The sequence below is a fragment of the Muntiacus reevesi genome, chromosome X (genome assembly GCF_963930625.1).
Source record: "Muntiacus reevesi chromosome X, mMunRee1.1, whole genome shotgun sequence".
Lineage (NCBI taxonomy): Eukaryota > Metazoa > Chordata > Mammalia > Artiodactyla > Cervidae > Muntiacus > Muntiacus reevesi.
This window is the reverse complement of record NC_089271.1, coordinates 49706382-49724789: the sequence shown is the minus strand read 5'-3', so window position 1 is coordinate 49724789 and position 18408 is coordinate 49706382. Positions and strand designations below refer to the sequence as shown.

Here is an 18408-nt window from a genome sequence, read left to right as displayed (position 1 = left end):
AAAATTTTTTTACCTGAAAATATCTGACTATCCAAAGGCTTGTTTTGTCCATTTTTTTTAGAGCACAGAACAAGTGTCTAATCTCTGATTTTCACCCTGAACTCCTTTCAGAGAATGTTGAAGGTCAGCAGCTGTAGTGTCCATGAGTTAATCTTCGTAGAGGCAGATGACAAGGGCCAGTTTCCAGTCACAGGGCCCCTGTATGGCCATGAGTTTGACCATGGTTTGGGGGCGTTTCATGACCATTTTGTCCCACAGTACTGGGAAGGCTCGTTACCAGGTCTGTTGAAGATTTCACTGATAGGCCACTCAATGTGCTGTTACTGGACTAGGCCCTGTGAGTAGCAAAATCTCTGGACCACACCTGTCTCACTAGTATCTTGGTCCAGGAGAATATTCCCTCTTGCTTCTTTTCATATACAGAGTCACACCACTATAATTATGGATTTTATATGGAACTGTACACCATCATTATATCAGTGGCTCCATCACATACTTGATAATGTAAGGGACAACACTTCTTGAAACAGGCAATATAGGAAACAATATAGTTAGCAGTAATATTAAAATCACAAGTAAGACCTTAAGTCAAGAACTTCATTAGGTATAGCCCAGTGATATCTCCAGGTCATCTGACTGAGTTTGTTAAATGACTATAGCCTGCTGTTAATCTTCTGGTTGTAGATCCTGGAGCAACTGATCTTTATTTAAAGACTGGTTACTGGGATAAACTTTAGAAACAAACTCAGAGTGTCCTTTTTAATAACTTAAACCTCTTAGCAATGTAACATAACCACAAGGAACTAACTCAGAAGTGAGTCAGTAAATACAGACCTTAATTAATAAAACTAGAATGTAATACTCAGTGAAACATGATAGATACCATAGGCCTGACATCAGTTGGGTGATTTTTCTTTTAGAGCTCCCCAGTATACTTTAAGATTTCTGTATATGTTAGGACACATCTTTTTTACCTTGATAAGGCTGTTCAGAACCAAAGTTTCTCCAATTTCTGGAGGGACAAGGCAGAGAGAGAGAAGAAAAATGTTTTAATTTTACCCATAGGTGTAAATCATTAAATTGTTTTAAATCATCAGCAACATGAGAAGAAGAGCTTCTTTATATCTGAAAACTAAGATTAGAAGACAGTAATACATCAGACAAAAAGTCATGAAAATTGTAGTCATATTTTGCTGTCTATTCAATCCCATGCAACCGACCCCTTTATTCTGCCACTCCTGCCGGATGACCAAGGACATCAGTGAAAGCAATAGTCTTGAAGAAGCTCATGAAGTTTTTGCCAATGTCTGTATGACCTGTGCAGCAAAGTGGGTGCCCCAATCACTGGAGACTGCAGAAAACACATTTTAACCATTTTCCCCCATTGTAAGATATTAACCCCACAACCAGGAAAGGCTTTAGCCTATCAAATAAAAGTTAGGTTTGTCAGGGAGCTGGGAAAAGCCAAACGGTGGTGTTGGACCTCCCATAGCCCTGACTGGTTTACAGTCATTCTTTATCCATTTTAAAATCCCTGATGAGGGGTTAATTTTGTAGAAGCAGAATGAGCTTTGTTTATGTGCGCCATAGTCCATTATCAAAAGCCACATTTCAAGAAAACTTTGTTCTTTTAATCAGGGAGAGAAAACCAAATTCCAGTTTGGTACCAGCTTACGTTCACTGTGAAACAATAGTTGTTCACTTAGTCAAAGTAACAATAAAAGACCTCTAAGGCAGTTTAATGTCTTAAGAAACTTGTATCTTGCACAAAACTCTCTTCTACTTGCCACAAATCTTTTTTCATTTGTCACAAATCTTTTTTTGTATTTTCTGTATTCATCACTTTATTTTCCCATTCAGAGAACAGAAACTTCTAAGTTCAGGTTTACTTCCTTTTTCTTAATAGAATGTAATTTCATTTCTTATACCTTTTTATTGAAAACACACATCTTACTTTCCTTCAGCAACCATGAACTGTACTTTATATCATCATTTTGTAGACTGGTAAACATAAATCACCCAGAGCTATGTCATTTGCAAAAGTATCTTCACAATGTCTATGTTAATTAGGTCAATAAACAAACATCAATACCAGATATTAATTCAATAGTGAATATTTCCCAGTTCACACAAGCCTGAAATTCATTTTAGTTTAATTTTTTTGAATTTAGAATTGTTTGATTTCTAAGCACTTACTTCTGTTTAGGCCAATTAGGCTTCAGCAATATTGTCCAAGGGCAAAGACACACACAGAGACCTCACAGTTTTCCACTAGAAATTTAAAATGTCTCTTTGCCCTTTTTTTTTCTTGGCTTGAAGTTCTACCAACTTGCTCATGGTTGGAGTCCCAGACAGAGTGGGTTGTGTATCTCAAGGACATGGTAAGCGTTAACTTCAGGTTTTTCCCCAGGCATGTTTTCTGTTTCTCAGGCAGGATCGGAGCTCCAAAAAAAGTATTTTAACAAGTCAGCTTTTTCCTAATTGCATGTGCTAGAAGAACTGGTTTTGCAATTTCAAAAAGATTTCATTTTAACCTATTTTCTCCGGAGTCTAAAAAATATCATGGCCATTCAGTATAAAAAATGTCATCTTTTCTTTTTGTAGTCACAGTTTCATAGCTAAAATTTAAACCAGAGTGTTCAAATTGGCTCTGATGACAGGGGTAGTCTGATTGATAAGATGCTGTCCCAGCAGGGATTGTCTCTCTGGGCAAGTGAGGTCTTCTCTTAAAGAAAGTCTGTATATAAGGGACATTCTGGGCTCTGGGGATAAAACTTACCCCAGTTTTTCCAAGATATAATTCAAAGGGGGTAGTTCTGGGACTGCTAGCTCCCATCTGTAAGAGAGAAAAAAGCAGCGCCCAGTGCCGTGACTTTTTTCTACCAGAGGCGACCCTCCCTGCTCTAGATAGGGGTGGAGACAGGTCTTCCACCTAAGCTTCCTTCCCTGGCCAGAGTTAACCTGTTCCTTACCAGCAGTAATCCAAGTCTATGCCCCACTAAAGCTGAAGAAGCTGAAGTTGAACAATTCTATGAAGACCTATAAGACCTTCTAGAACTAATACCAAAAAAAAAAAAAGATGTCCTTTTCATCATAGGGGATTGGAATGCAAAAGCAGGAAGTCAAGAGATCCCTGAAGTAACAGGCAAGTTTAGCCTTGGAGTACAAAATGAAGCAGGGCAAAGGCTAACAGAGTTTTGCCAACAGATCACACTGGTCATAGCAAACACCCTCTTCCAACAACACAAGAGAAGACTGTACACATGGACATCACCAGATGGCCAATACAGAAATCAGATAGATTATATTCTTCATAGCCAAAGATGGAGAAGTTCTATATAGTCAGCAAAAAGAAGACCAGGAGCTGACTGTGGCTCAGATCATGAACTCCTTATTGCAAAATTCAGATATAAATTGAAGAAAGTAGGGAAAACCACTAGACCATTCAGGTATGACCTAAATCAAATCCCTTACGATTGAGTGGAGGTGACAAATAGATTCAAGGAATTAGATCTGATAGAGTGCATGAAGAACTATGGATGGAGGTTCGTAACATTGTACAGGAGGCAGTGATCAAAACCATCTCCAAGAAAAAGAAACACAAAAAGGCAAAATGGTTGTCTGAGGAAGCCTTACAAATAGCTGAGAAAAGAAATAAAGGAGAAAAGGAAAGATATATCTATCTGAATGCAGAGTTCCGAAGAATAGAAAGGAGAGATAAGCAAGCCTTCCTAAGTGATCGATGCAAAGAAATAGAGGAAAACAATAGAATGGGAATGACTAGAGATCTCTTCAAGAAAATTAGAGATACCAAGGGAAAACTTCATGCAAAGATGGGCACAATAAAGGACAGAAACAGTATGGACCTAGTAGAAGCAGAAGATACTAAGAGGTGGCAGGAATACACAGAACTATACAAAAAAGATTTTAATGACCTGGATAACCATGCTGGTGTGGTAACTCACCTAGAGCCAGACATCCTGGAGTGCAAAGTCAAGTGGGCCTTAGGAAGCATCACTATGAAAAAAGTTAGTGGAGGTGGTGGAATTCCAACTGAGTTATTTCAAATCCTAAAAGATGATGAAAGTACTGCACTCAACATGCCAGCAAATTTGAAAAACTCAGCAGTGGCCACTGCTGGAAAAGGTCAGTTTTTATTGCAATCCCAAAGAAAGGCAATGCCAAAGAATGTTCAAACTACTGCATAATGGCACTTATCTCACACACCAGCGAATATTCAAAATTTTCCAAGTGAGGCTTTCACAATATGTGAACTGAGAAGTTCCAGATGTTCAAGTTGGATTTAGAAAAGGCAGAGAGAGGAACCAGAGATCAAATTGCCAACATCAGTTGGATCATAGAGAAAGCAAGAGAATTCCAGAAGAACATTTACTTCTGCTTCATTGAGTATGCTAAAGCCTTTGACTGTGTGGATCACAACAAAACTGTTGAACATTCATTCTTGAAAGAGATGGGAATACCAGACCACCTGACCTGCCTCCTGAGAAATCTGTATGCAGGTCAAGAAGCAAGTTAGAACTGGACATGGATCAATGGAATGGTTCCAAATTGGGAAAGGAGTCCATCAAGGCTGTGTATTGTCACCCTGCTTTTTAACTTATATGCTGAGTACATCATGCAAAATGGCAAGCTGGATAAAGCACAAGCTGGAATCAAGATTGCCAGGAGAAATATCAATAACCTCAGATATGCAGATGACACCACTCTTATGGCAGAAAGTGAAAAGGAACTAAAGAGCCTCTTGATGAAAGTGAAAGAGGAAAGTGAAAAAGCTGGCTTGAAACTCAAACATTCAAAAAACTAAGATAATGGCATCTGGTTCTGTCACTTCATGGCAAATAGATGGGGAAACAATGGAAAAAGTCATAGACCCTATTTTCTTGGGCTCCAAAATCACTGCAGATGGTGACTGCGGCCATGAAATTAAGACGCTTACTCCTTGGAAGAAAAGGTATGATAAACCTAGACATCATATTAAAAAGCAGAGACATTACTTTGCTGACAAAGGTCTGTCTAGTCAAACCTATGGTTTTTCCAGTAGTCATGTATGGATGTGAGAATTGGACCATAAAGAAAGCTATGCACTTAAGAATTAATGTTTTTGAACTATGCTGTTGGAGAAGACTCTTCAGAGTCCCTTGGACAGCAGGGAGATCAAACTGGTCAATCCTAATGGAAATCAGTTTTGAATATTCATTGGCAGGATTGATGCTGAAGCTGAAGCCCCAATACTTTGGCTACTTGATGGGAAGAACTGACTCACTGGAAAAGCCCTTGATGCTGCGAAAGATTGAAGGCAGGAGGAAAAGGGGACAACAGAGGATGAGATGGTTGGATGGCATCACTGACTCGATGGACATGAGTTTGAGCAAGCTCCAGGAGTTGGTGATAGACAGGGAAGTCTGGTGTGCTGCAGTCCATGGGGTTGCAAAGAGTCGGCCACTACTGAGCAATTGAACTAAATTGAACTTACCGATGCAGGTGTCTCATTACCATCCCTCCCCATTCTACCACTGAGGTGGGGTGCAGATGCAACAGGGGTAGTCCTGATAGCATCCCAGATTGATGTCCTGTTCCTCACCATTAAAACCTTTGCATGATTTCTGCTCCTCCTCTGATGCTACCCGGGGTGATATGTGATTAAAAAAAAAAAAGGTGGTAAAGGGCCAGCCAGCGAGCAAAAAGTGATTTTTGTTGAGCTATTAGGGCCAATCCTTCCAGTTCATTTCCACAGATTACACAGAAAGAATATCTAAGGAGTTGAGACAAAAGTCACTGGAGAACCTCCTCTGGCCCGCTAAGAGCCAGCCTTACCAAATGAAGCCCATTGCACTTCCAATCTGATCAGATCCTGGAATTCCCAATCTGTGTCCTCAGAAATCTCACAGTTGCCAGCAGTGCCTCCATCCATATAGACCAGATGCACAGCTGTGACAAGGACTCATTTTCAGGTTGTTGGCCCAAGGCAGGCGGCTAAGGGAACAATCTCTAACCTAAGAGATGTTCCTGGAGTCAGAGCTCCACCCAGCTCCCAATTGTGCTCCTGTCTGCAGTGCATGAAAAGACAACCCAGGTGTAACTTTTGGCTTCTAGCAAGACTAGGTGCTTTGTGACTGTCAATCCAAATTTGAGGTCTAAATAATAGTATACAGTAACAGAATGGATGGCAAGTCCCTTGAAAGTCTATGATTTGACAGATTAGGTTAGTAGTTTCAATTCTCCAGGCAGTTATAAAATGGTCAAAAAGACCAGGAAAAGGTGAGTGAGAAAAGAAAGTTTGGTCCATACACTTCATCCATGTCTGGCCGCTCCCCTCGTGGGGATGTTGGCTGCCTCTTGGTATCGCCAGGTCAGTATAAATACTCGACAGGCTCCCCTTTGGGGCTGCCCTCAGTCGTTATGAGGTACCACGGAAACACAAACTGGGCTCTACTCTCGCTTCGCACTTGTTTTGTGCATTTCTGGCTTTCAGTCAATCACTTGCACAGGCACACTGTAGAGTTAACAAAGCAGAAAACGTGTTTACTAGGAGAACAAAAAAACTAGAGCTCCAAGTGTCCTTACCTTGTCTTGAAGATCCTGGATGAGCACCCAAATGATAGCTTAGTGGTAAACGGTGAACAGGGCCGCGGGATTCGTGGTCTCTGAAGGAGATTTAACTCTGGGACCAAAGACAGTCTCAGTCACTCAGAGCTTTGTGTAGATTTTATTTAAAGTGAAAGTGACAGAAAAAGCTTCTGACATAGATATCAGAAGTGGGCAGAAGAGCACCCACCTCACTAATTTAAGTAGGGCTTTATATACATCTCAGCTAGCTGCTGAGAATAGATAAAAAAATACCTCAAGGCTGTGAGAACTTTGCTGATCCTTTCCTGTAACAAACATCCTGGGATGACATCAGCACATTAGTCAGAAGGAACAGGTTAACCCAGAGCTCAAGGCTGTGGAAGTTTTTACCCAGACTTTCTCCCATAACATACATCCAAAGCTCAAAAAGAGACATGTCCTTGAACAAGAGATACTGCTGCCTATGAGGCCTACTTTTCTACAGCAAAACAATGTGAAAAAGAATGCTTACCTCCTCCATAAAGGGGTCTTAGGCTTGGACTCCTTATCAACCTGCCAAAGTTAACTCTCAGTACTGTGCTAAGTCACTTTAGTAGTGTCTGACTCTGCAACCCCATGGATTGTAGCCCGCCAGGATCTTCTGTCCATAGGATTCACCAGGCAGGAATACTGGAGTAGGTTGCCATGCCCTCCTCCAGGGGATCTTCCCAACCCAGGGATTGAATCCACGTCTCTTATGTCTCCTACATTGGCAGGCATGTTCTTTACCACTAGCATCACCTGAGAAGCCTAGTACTATGCTTGGTACCTAATAGGTCCTCAGTTAACAGTAACTTTTAAAGGCCAAATGTAAAGATTTCCCACTATCAAATTCTTTTTTCTAGTTGAAACACTCATTTTATTGTTGACTGAATTTTATCATGCTTGAAGTGAAGTGAAGCTGCTCAGTCATGTCTGACTCTTTGAGATCCCATGAACTGTAGCCTACCAGGCTTCTTCGTCCATGGAATTTTCCAGGCAAGAGTACTGGAGTGGGTTGCCATTTCCTTCTCCAGGGGATCTTCCCGACCCAGGGATTGAACCCGGGTCTCCTGTATTGCAGGCAGATGCTTTACTGTCTGAGCCACCAGGGAAGCCCTTATCATGCTTAAGGTGCTGAAAAACTGAGGCACTAGTCAGGAACCTTGTTAGCGTGTTCAGACCCTACTGACTAATTCACAACAAAGATTTTATGTTATCTTTTGCCACTTTGTCCAAGACAGTAATGAAGGCTTTAGGCACATGAGTATAGCAGAAGATCCAGCTCCTCAGTCTGTTGTATTCATATATAAAAAAAAGTTTGGAAAGCTAATAAAGGCATTTCATTAAGCCTTAAAACAACTGAAATCAAATCCATGCCAAGGTTTCTGCTTGACACATGTTCCTCAAAAGATATTATCTCTTTCAACATATACAAAGTCAAAAAAAGGCACAGTTAAGGGACAGAGTATCACCTACATTGTATGTCAGCTTTTCAACATGAGAGAGAAAAGGCAAAGTTTCTTCATTTAGAAATTGGGTCTCCTCTTCACATACTCTGCCAAAATAGGATTGCGGGACTGGTTTTTAGAAGAGGTATTTTGAATGTCCAGTTTCTGCAGTTGATCCCTCATTGGCTCATCCTATGACAGCAAGAAACTTACTGATTTTAAAGTCTCTTCAACTGACTAGAACTTTCTTATCAGATTCTGCCTGTTTTCCTTATAAGCACCACAAAAACAAAAGGAAAGCCTAGGAATATGAAACTAGTGAAAAAGGAAAGGCACATGTATCACTATATGAATAATACTCTTCCAACCATGATAGATGTAACAATCTATTTCTTAAATTGCACTGTGCCTTCCCAATGATGTCAAACCCTAAAAGTATTGCAGAGATAGTAGGTTTTTTTTTTTTTTGGAAAAGGGTGAGTTCTGTATTAGTCTGCAGTGACTCAGTTTAGATATGAAAATAGGTTCTGAAAAGTGACCTCTTTGGTCCATCTGATTAGATTAGTTGATGTCCATGTGAACATTTATTCATCTTTATTAGCAAGGTTTAAAAGATGAACAGATTATCAAGGTTCCCACTATCAAATTCTGAGACCCAACACCTAGAGAGCAAAGGTTAGGAAAAAATATCTATAGCCATAATGAACCAACTATAAAACAAAGTTTTACAAATGAGTTTTCACTTAAGGCAAAGTGTTTACAAACTTCAGTAACCTCTAATGCTTGCCTTTAGGCTCAGCTGTTTCCTTCTGCAACCTGTACACACAGGGCACAGAGCAGTCACAGAGGTCAAGCCTAGCTAGCAATACTCAGCAGAAGCAGTAAGGTAAGAATCTACTCTAGAGTCCTGGCTTCAGATTTTGCTTTAAGCATCAGTCTATTGCTCATAGATGACTCAGAACTCTTAAAAAATTTTTTTTAACTCTCTTTTAAATTTTATTTTTATTTTTGGCTGTGCTGGGTCTTCACTGCTGTGCAAGCTTTTCTCTAGTTGTGGTTGAGCAGGGGCTACTCTCTAGTTGAGGTGTGCAGGCTTCTCATTGCGGTGGTCTCTCTTGTTGTGGAGTACTGGCTCTAGGGTACATGAGCTTCAGTAGTTGCGGCTCGCAGGCTCAATAGTTGTGGCACATGAGCTTAGTTGCTCTGTAGCATGTGAGATCTTCCTGGATCAGGAGTGGAATCTATGTCCTGCATTGACTGGTAGATTCTTTACCACTGAACCACCAGGGAAGTCAGGACTCTGTTTTTTTTTTTTAAGAGCCCCATTTAAAAGCACACTTAAATGAATAGCATTCAGTGATGAACCTTCATATTCAATCTTTCTGCATTTTGCCACCAACACATCCTCTGCCTCAAAAATCTACAATCTGTTTTGCACCATAGAACATTTTCAAACATGTTTTAGCTGTCCTTAATTTAGTCATCAAACATTTCTAAGTGCATGCATGGTGGCAGATGCCAAAACAAAGTTGTTCAAGTTTAGTCTAGTGGTAGAGATACAGTGAAGTGCTACGGGGACTGGCTGTGGCGAGTCTGTACAGGGATCCCCAGTAAGGGATCGGGAAAAGAACCAAAAAGACATGAGCTGAATCTGGAGGGAAAAGTTGACACTGTACCAGAGACAAGAAGAGAGAGGGATTCTAGGAAATGATATAAGCAAATGAGAAGAAATGGATATTAACAGTGTAATGTGTAGAATGCGCTTTAGTGTAGCTAGAGTAAGTTGGGGTGGCAGGAAATGAGGCTGCCAGATCATGAAGGCACCATGGAAGCAGGCATGTAGCATGTTCGGACAGATTTCTCTGGAAGCTGGTAAGCATGATGTATTAAAGCAGTCGTTCTTAACTTCTTAAGACTTCTTAAAGCAACTGAAAAAGGTACGCACCCTTTCACTCGGAAAAGGTACATACACGTAGACACAAAATTTGCTCACAATTGCCTGGTTAGGAATAAGGCAGAGGAGCAACTACAACAATTCAGGTGAGACATAAGGAGGCCTGAACTAAGCCACAGCAAGTGGGGAGATGAAAGAGACAGTTGTGATAAAAAGAAAGATGACTGAGTGTTACCAACAGATCTTGTCACAAACTGGACTTGAGAAATGAGGGAAAGGCATGCATCAAGGATAACTCCCAGGTTGGTTTGTGGTATAGACAATTGAGTAGAAGGTAGTGTCACTCATGGAGAGAAGCAGGCTTTGGAAGAGAAGATAGGCTTAGTTTGGGAAATGTGAAGTCAAAGGTGCCTTTAGAACATCCAAATAAAGAAATTCAGCAGGAAGCTATATATGCCCTTCTTTTTAATGATTCTTGTACTGGCTCTCTTGCCCTAATGTTCAACTACAAACAGATTCTTAAGTCTTTGTGTAACACTTCTGAATTGAGACAAGTATATCCTCCATTTACAGAAAAAAGTCCAGAAATGGGAGAAGAAATTAAACTTCACACACCCAAAATTATTTCACATTTTTTAACTAAAAGAATAGACTTTTATTAAGCACTGTAAGTTTCTTTCCATCAGCATTAACAGAACACCAGACCAATTTCCATCACAGAACAACTCCTGAGACATTTTCATTCCTTTCTGAAACACTTTCCTTAACTCCTGCAGTTTCCCCTAAGAAGCATCCATTCAAACTTACATTAATAAACTATGGAGCTTTTGTGGTGAGGTGGGCCAAAAAAGGCAGGGAATTTGGAAGAGAAATACATATTATCCATCCACTAAACACACTGTCAAGAGCACAGGAGAAGAGATATTAACACAGGAAAAAACAATGAAAGATTTTACTTTTGTCAATAACATCATTTATTTCAGGGAGCACTAAAAATCAATGAATCCTTGTAGTTAAAGTTTCTTTACCTAGTATGTTATTCTAGAAATAGAATAGAATAAAATAAAAGGTGGATGAGGAAGTGTCTTCTGGGAAGTAACTAAAATTAAGTCATCAGCTTTGGCAGGGTTATGAAAGATTAATAAAAACTGAAATGTGTAATTTGTTTCATTTACATGAAAATCCACTAGTCATCAGTTACTACCAACACGGACAAAGAGAGCATCTATAAAAAAGTACAACGGCAATGTCAAAAGCTGCAGTGGGCACCCTAGCACAGGGGGTATTTTATTTTGCTTTTACCTTGGAAAAAATGTTTTGTAAAAAAAATATGAAGTTCTTTTCTTAGAACAGCAAAATAACCTCTGACAATCCTGAAGATAATTAGCAGTAATAGGGGAATAGGTACACTGAGCTCTACCTGCACCAACAGACTATAGCAATAAGCTAAGGGAAAAGAAAATGGAAAGTCAAATAAAAGAAGGTGCCAAAGTCACAAGAGGGAGAAAAATATAGGGTGACACACAATAGAACAGTGGGAACTTACCCCCCAAAACACCAAGCATATTTGGGAAATATGCATTAGGAACTGAACAAGTAGAATGATTAAACCTTAGTAGAATTAACTAGCTATTTTAAACTGTGGTCTACTTGTACTGTCATTTTGATGTGGGGTGGGGATTCTTAAAGGTTGAAAGGGTAGCACTGACATGCTTATAGAAGCCTTCTAAGGTTCCAGTGGACTGGATCTCTATAGTCAAGCAGTTAATTCCACATTCTTTCTACCCTAAACATTCATTCCCCACGCCCCTTCTTAACCACCCTCTCTAACGCCTTACATGACTGTTTTTCTCAGTGATTAAAACAAGTTAATGTGACTTGGCCAACGATGCCAGGAAATCAAGATGCAGACAAAAATCAAATGTCACTAGCCAAAGCAAGTGCCATTTCTTGGGTTTTAAAGTCTACCCAAAGTCCTACTGGCTTAGAATGAAAATGGTACAAGTGAGCAGAAGATTATCAGGCCTGCTCCAGACTAGACTGGTTACTGAATAAAGGTGGGAGTCATAGGCTGACCCCAAGATACACCAGCAGAAATCAAAAACTGCAAGTCCTTGAGGATCTGTGGCTGTATATATCCAGGGTGCTTTTGCTTATGGCCCTACAAAGTAAAGGGGTCATTTCTGGGGGTTCCTAAATGATGTATGACTTTGTTCAAGAAAGGCCACTTCATAGTCAGAAATTGAACCTCAAATGAAGGATGACAGTCTCTTCAAGTGTTACTCACAACAAAGAGCAGACTCAGTTCCCTAATTTGAAAGAAATTAGAAAAAGTTGATCTTGAAACTAGAAAAAGTTAATCTTCCAGTGAAAACTTAGTCTTTCTGACTTCTAAATTGTATGTCTCGGCAGATAAAATATAGGACTATGACCCTTTATAGTTCTTTCTTGTAACCTTACAAATCCAAAATTCTGGAACTAAATAAAAATCAAAGTTGGAAGTGAGTCACTTGTTTCATCCTGGGCCAGGCTAGGAGAAAGTAGAGGTGTGTGGAAGGGAGAAAAGCAAGCCTTTTGGCAAACTGGAATCATCCCTGTCAAACAGTAGTTTTACTTCTCACAGTGAATGCCTACTAAATAATAAATCTTCTTAATGCTGTGAGAGTTAACAATACTGTCATTTGATCATATCAAATAGATTCAAGATTCACAGAAACAGCAACTGAAGAAAATACGTTTCCATATAACTCCAAGTACTTCCTAATAGAAAATGGAGCTAGCTAGCTAGTTAACACAGCTCGGTGATTCTGGTTACTTTTAGAGCTCCAAAGGATTCCTCCCTCTGTGGTTCCAGAAAAAAATTTCCAAGTCATGTAAGTTCGCTACTAAATCCTTCTCTTGCTGGACACAGAAGTCCTAGCCGTCAAGATGTTGTAAAAGATTGGGCAAGCTAGGAGAAGAGCGGGGAAAACTAGGGGAGCCAATTCCATAGAGGAAGCTTTTGTACACTTCATTATGGGTTACATTTGCCTGGGTATGCATTCCTGTCATCCTGCTCTGGTTTATGTAAGAAGTGTCTGGGTAAGGGAAGAGGCATTCTAGACCTCCCCACCTCTGCAAACTGTGGGTTCTCTTAAACTGGGCCAGACTAGGATAAAACAGTCTGAGGCATCTTCAATCTTTCATGATGATACACTCATTGTAAGTGGGCAGTAAGCAAACAGCTTTCTGGTTGTCTGGAAAAATGTCACCAAGGACCTGCTCTGGGTTAAGGTGTGTGAGGTTTTTTAAAAAGAGAGAGGACCCTGCTAGAAGTCTAGTCAGTTGTGTTCCTGTAGAAATGGTACTTCTTGGGCAAGAATATTATAAAGCCCAAAAGGAGGTGTATGAGGCTAGAAGCCTCAATTCCTGAATGAAGACACATGCTAATCTGTTGCAAGCCATGTTCCCGTCCCTCATACTTAGGCTGCTGAGGAGGGAAACTGGAAGTGCAAGGCTGTCTCAAGAGTATCTCTGGCAAAGAGGAACAGATTCTTTGCCCTGGGCAGATTCTGATCTTACTTGGGGGCCGGGAACTTTTCATAGAACACCCCTGTTGGCCCAGGCCAGAGTCCTCTGAAGTCTTCCTTGCAAAGCAAATGAAAAGATCCAGTAGTCAAAATGTCAATGAATAAATGAAACAATCTAGGCATGTAAAATCAAATTGTCGGTTTCCTCACACTTCCCTACCTGCTCTCCTTCAGGGATTCATGGCAATCAATTCTAGCCTAAGGCCAGTTTGATCCTAGAGTTTCAGATGAGATTTCCCCAAACTGGCTGCAAGCCCTGGTAATTACCTTCCATCCCCTTTCTCTTTCCCAACCAGGCTGCTCCTTCATAAGAAAACGCCCAATTCTTCCCAATCCTACTCCAACCTCCTGTTTTTACGATAGGGGATGTGAGGACTCTGATCAAGATTAAGCTTGTGACAACCCAACTGTTTGTTGTTCTGAACAGGCAATCTCTGGAAAGTACTTTTTGTCTGCTTAGAGAAGCCCATCTTCTCGTAATTGTGATGGGCTACGACTTAGTAAGGATTTTTAAAATGTGGTCTTCTGAAACCCACCACTCCATAGCAGTGGAAGCATTTCTGGGAAATTCAGTAAATCTTTTGGGACATCATCATGTATGTGTGTGCATGTATATAAATATATATATACAACATATATATATTTATATATACATACATACACATATATTAATATATATATATAAAATATGTATAGATAAATAGATCTGTCTCTTTATATAAAGGGTATGTGTATGCATATAGATACACACATTCATATATACATCCACCCAAACATCCGTACACAGACACAGACATACACACAGACACACAGACAGACAGACAGACACACACACACAGACACACACACACACACACACACACACACACACACACACAGTCTTTTGAGTTCCCTTTAGAACATCATTTCATTACATTGATTCCCACCCTTGCAGGGAGTGGGAAGCAGGGAGTGGGTGAACTGCACCACATCTTCTATTTTACAAATAATGCTTTAGTTCAGAGGCAGGAAAAATCTGCCCAGTACTTTTTCGACTCACTTGAATCCCCCAGTACAAAGGCCATTGGTATTTTAAGTGTATAAAATTAAAAAAAGAATAAAAAAAAATAAAATAACCAATACTACCTCACTTCCCTGAAAACATCTACCTATCTGATTGTCAGGCCAGAGCTAGAGGCGGTAGTACAAACCCCTGGCATAGGTGAGTGGGGAATAGAGTTAGAAGGATGTGGATACTGATTATATACGAAGGCCCTACCAATTCATAAAGAAAAAACCAAGTTAGGAAGCCATAGGTAGCTGTATCCACCATCCCATGGGTTTTGTAAATGAACATCATAATAAAGACTCAGAAAACCAAAGCTAGACCTTTTCTGTAGGTCCTTACGTGATGATACCCAATAGTCTGTGCCTTAATGGCCTCCCAGGGGAGGTAAAGAGAATATTGGCACTATATATTCAATTTGAGATTAGGAACTAGTCTTGTTGCCATTCATATTTGATCAGAGCTTCTCTAGAAACAGACTGCTGAGTCTGGAAGCCCAGAAAAAGACAGGGAAGGGGGAAAGATGGATACGAAAGAACACCCCCATCAAAATCCTGAACAAAACTAGGGTAAGCATTTCATGTCTTCCTCTAACTTAGGCCTAAAATCAGAGAAGTACAGGTTTTCCCCTCTTCCTGATGTGCTGAAGCCATCTTCTTGCTTGTTACTCCTCTTTCTGTTGTGTCACAGTTCCTAGCTTTTGCTCTTGTAAGCGGCTCTTCTCACCATTCTTCCCGGGGAAGTACCGGTTACTGTTATTACACACACTGCTGTCTCTGGATAAGGCACACTGTGATGGAGGTGGAAGATGATCATTCTTCTCTTCCTTGATCAATGTGCCACTGTTTCCATCTACCTGTGAGCGAGACCGACCTTGTTGAGGCTCCAGGGATTTAGAAACTCCATCTGAAAAGCTCTGTCAAAAACAGATATAGTCAGTAGGAATGGTAATCCCAAAACTAGCTGATCCTTCCCAAGCATGTTGATAAGCTAGCCTGTGGAAACTGCTTCAGTTCTTCAAAAACACCAGAAAGCCCAACGTTTGTTAGCACCTAGTACACTCTGACACTGTCTGGAGAACTTAGGGTGACAACAAAAGGATCTAACTCGAATCTAATGGCAATGACAACAACACAATAATGGCCCAGCTACTATTTACCAAGTTTTACAATGTATTTTTTCAAATGCCAAAAGGGACCTGATATGGTAGATATTATGACATCCCATTTACAGATGAGGAAGCTGAGGCTCAAAAAGGTTAAAGTAACTTGCTCAAGGAGATACAAGTAGAAAGTAGTGGGGCCAGGATTCCACTCCAGGTCAGTCAGCCTCTCAAGTTTATTCTCTTAACTTCCATGCAACGCCGTCCAATATTGACAGTTGGGTTTGTAAATGAAAGGAAAAGAAAACAAACAATAAGATCTATGTGCAATATTTCACAGAATCTTTCATAACTAAAAACAATCACTTGGTTTTAGTTTCAGCAATGGTAACTGCTCCTGAAATGCTAATGTCATGAACTGCATGACCTTGAAGTGCAGTACTGGCTCCCAATGAGTATTATTAGGAATAATAAGAGTTTCTGATTATTAAGTGGTTGGGCATGCCAGGTATTCTGATGCTGGTTTCACAGATAAGAATGACAAATGAGGCTCGAAAAAGTAAAATGACTTGCTCAAGGTCATTGGCAAGCTCAGACTTGCATCAAGTCTGTTTGATCCCAAACACATTGTTCTTTCCACTGACGCAATACATAATGGAAATCTAATGCCCACTGAATATGTGGTCATTACAGATAATAACTACTAATTTTGTTGAGCACTTCCCATGTACCAGGTTCTATGTTAAATACTTCACATGTATTATCTCATTTAACACTCAGAGTAATTCTGAGGTAGATGCCAATTCTTCCATTTTTACAGATGAGGGAACTAGGGCAGTGAGAGGGTAAGTAACTTGCCCAAAGTTACAAAACTGGTAAGTGGCACTGCCAGATTCAAAGCTAGATCATTTGTCTCCAATACCTATACAACATAGAGGTTACTGTGAAGTGCTTCTCAAGAACCTGAAGATAAGATGAAACTAGTAATGGAAGGAATTAGCCATGTGAGTCAACAAAGAAATAAAAATGTAACAAATAAGGGACTGAAGAATTTGAGAATACACAAAACTCCACTGACCTAGGAATAATCTCATGAAGATAGGACTGTAATGGAAGATTTAACAACCTGGAACAATTAATTATCTCAGATGGGAAGATGCCTTAGCTACAAACAAAGTCAATGTAAGGATTTCCTTGGCCAGGCTATCTCTAGAGTAGATAACAGTACCCCAAGAAACCTTAACTAAGAGGAATTTAAGATCATCTATTATCCCTTTTTTCCCCCTAGTTTCCCCATCTAGAAGAGAATAACAGTATATGACAGAGGATGAGATGGTTGGATGGTATCACCAACTCGATGGACATGAGTTTGAGTAAGCTCCAGGAGTTGGTAATGCACAGGGAAGACTCTGCCATGCAACCCCATGGCAGAGTCTGACACAACTGAGTGACTGAACTGAATAGTATATATTAACTAGATATCAAATAGTATCCATAAACCATAGAGAATAATATTATCTATTTCATAGGTTCATATAAGGATTCAATGACACACACCATGTAAAGCATGGTGGTGTCTGGCATGCTCTAAGAATTCAATAACTGCTAGCTAATATTACTGTTCTGATTCCACACCCTCAGGCAAACTTCTGATATCATGGCCTCCTTGGCAGCTTGCTCTTAGAGAAAGAAAGCTCTGATTAGACATGGTTAAGAGCATGCATACAAGAGTCAGGCAAGGCCTAGGTCTGAATCTTGTCTAACAATTACAGTTGTTATACTGTATCAGAATTAGCACAGTACAGGGTTTTGGAATCAGTCAGCTCAAGCTAGAATGCCAACTCTAATACTAACTTGATGGTCATTTTGGGCAAGATGCTTCATTCTTCTGAGCCTCAGTTTTCTCCTGTTTAAAATGGAAATAATAAATACATGTATTTATAAGAGGGACTAGGAAAAAGTATACAACATATCGTGATAATTATTTCTTTCCACTGTAAATTAGTACTTTACCTTTCACCTTCTCCCTTCTCGTCCCCTCCCCCACTCCTTTAGCCATATCCACAAAGCTATTTCTGTGATGTTGGTTAATGTGAGCCAACCACTGGAAGATGGATCCACTATGATTGTACCAAAGATATCAAGTTTTTCTTTTTTTTTAGATATCGAGTTTTTTAGGCTGTATGCATGTCTACTGATCAGTCCCTGAATCATGGTGAATTCATCAAGGCTGTACTACCTCATGTATGTGTATGTGTGCTCAGTTGTGTTCGACTCTTTGTGACCCCATGGACTGTAGCCCGCCAGGCTCCTCTGTCCATGGGATTTTCCAGACAAGAATACTGGAGTGGGTTGCCATTCCCTTCTCCAACCTTATGAGAGGACTATCTTATAGGGTATTACCTTATGGGAAGCTACCTGGGTGATCTGTTTTCCTGCACAGTGCAATCCCTTTTCCCTTACTGAGCAGTTTCTGGAAAAAGCTGAGAAGCTTTGGAAAAACCCAAAGTCACTGCTTTCTGGCTTTGGAGTACATTACAAAATACGTTGTGTAGGGGACTTATCACTGTAGTTTCATGTTGGACTCAAAATAACACTAAAGCAAATTTGTATTCCTTGAGAAAACATTAGAAAATGGGAGTAACAAGGATGCAATTAGGGGTGGCTGTATATATGAGAGCTGAGCTGGAATTGAGGACTGATGATAAAATTGCCTTGCAGTATGGTCTCATCAATGACCT

General features: G+C 40.1%; 1 protein-coding gene across 9 annotated transcripts in view; it reads right to left on the bottom strand.

The window, feature by feature from the left end:
• Positions 1 to 10572: 10572 nt before the first annotated feature.
• Positions 10573 to 18408, bottom strand: part of FAM120C (family with sequence similarity 120 member C) — a 146157-nt gene continuing 138321 nt past the window's right edge. For 4 of the 9 annotated variants that reach the window (XM_065914932.1, XM_065914937.1, XM_065914931.1 and 1 more), the window contains one exon: positions 10573 to 15481. In XM_065914932.1, coding sequence (XP_065771004.1) covers positions 15230 to 15481 — 252 coding nt within the window. In that variant the 3' untranslated portion in view covers positions 10573 to 15229. Of the gene's footprint in view, positions 15482 to 15512; positions 15916 to 17521; positions 17574 to 18408 lie in introns of those variants that run through there. The other 5 variants (XM_065914934.1, XM_065914935.1, XM_065914938.1 and 2 more) reach the window with 5 other exon arrangements.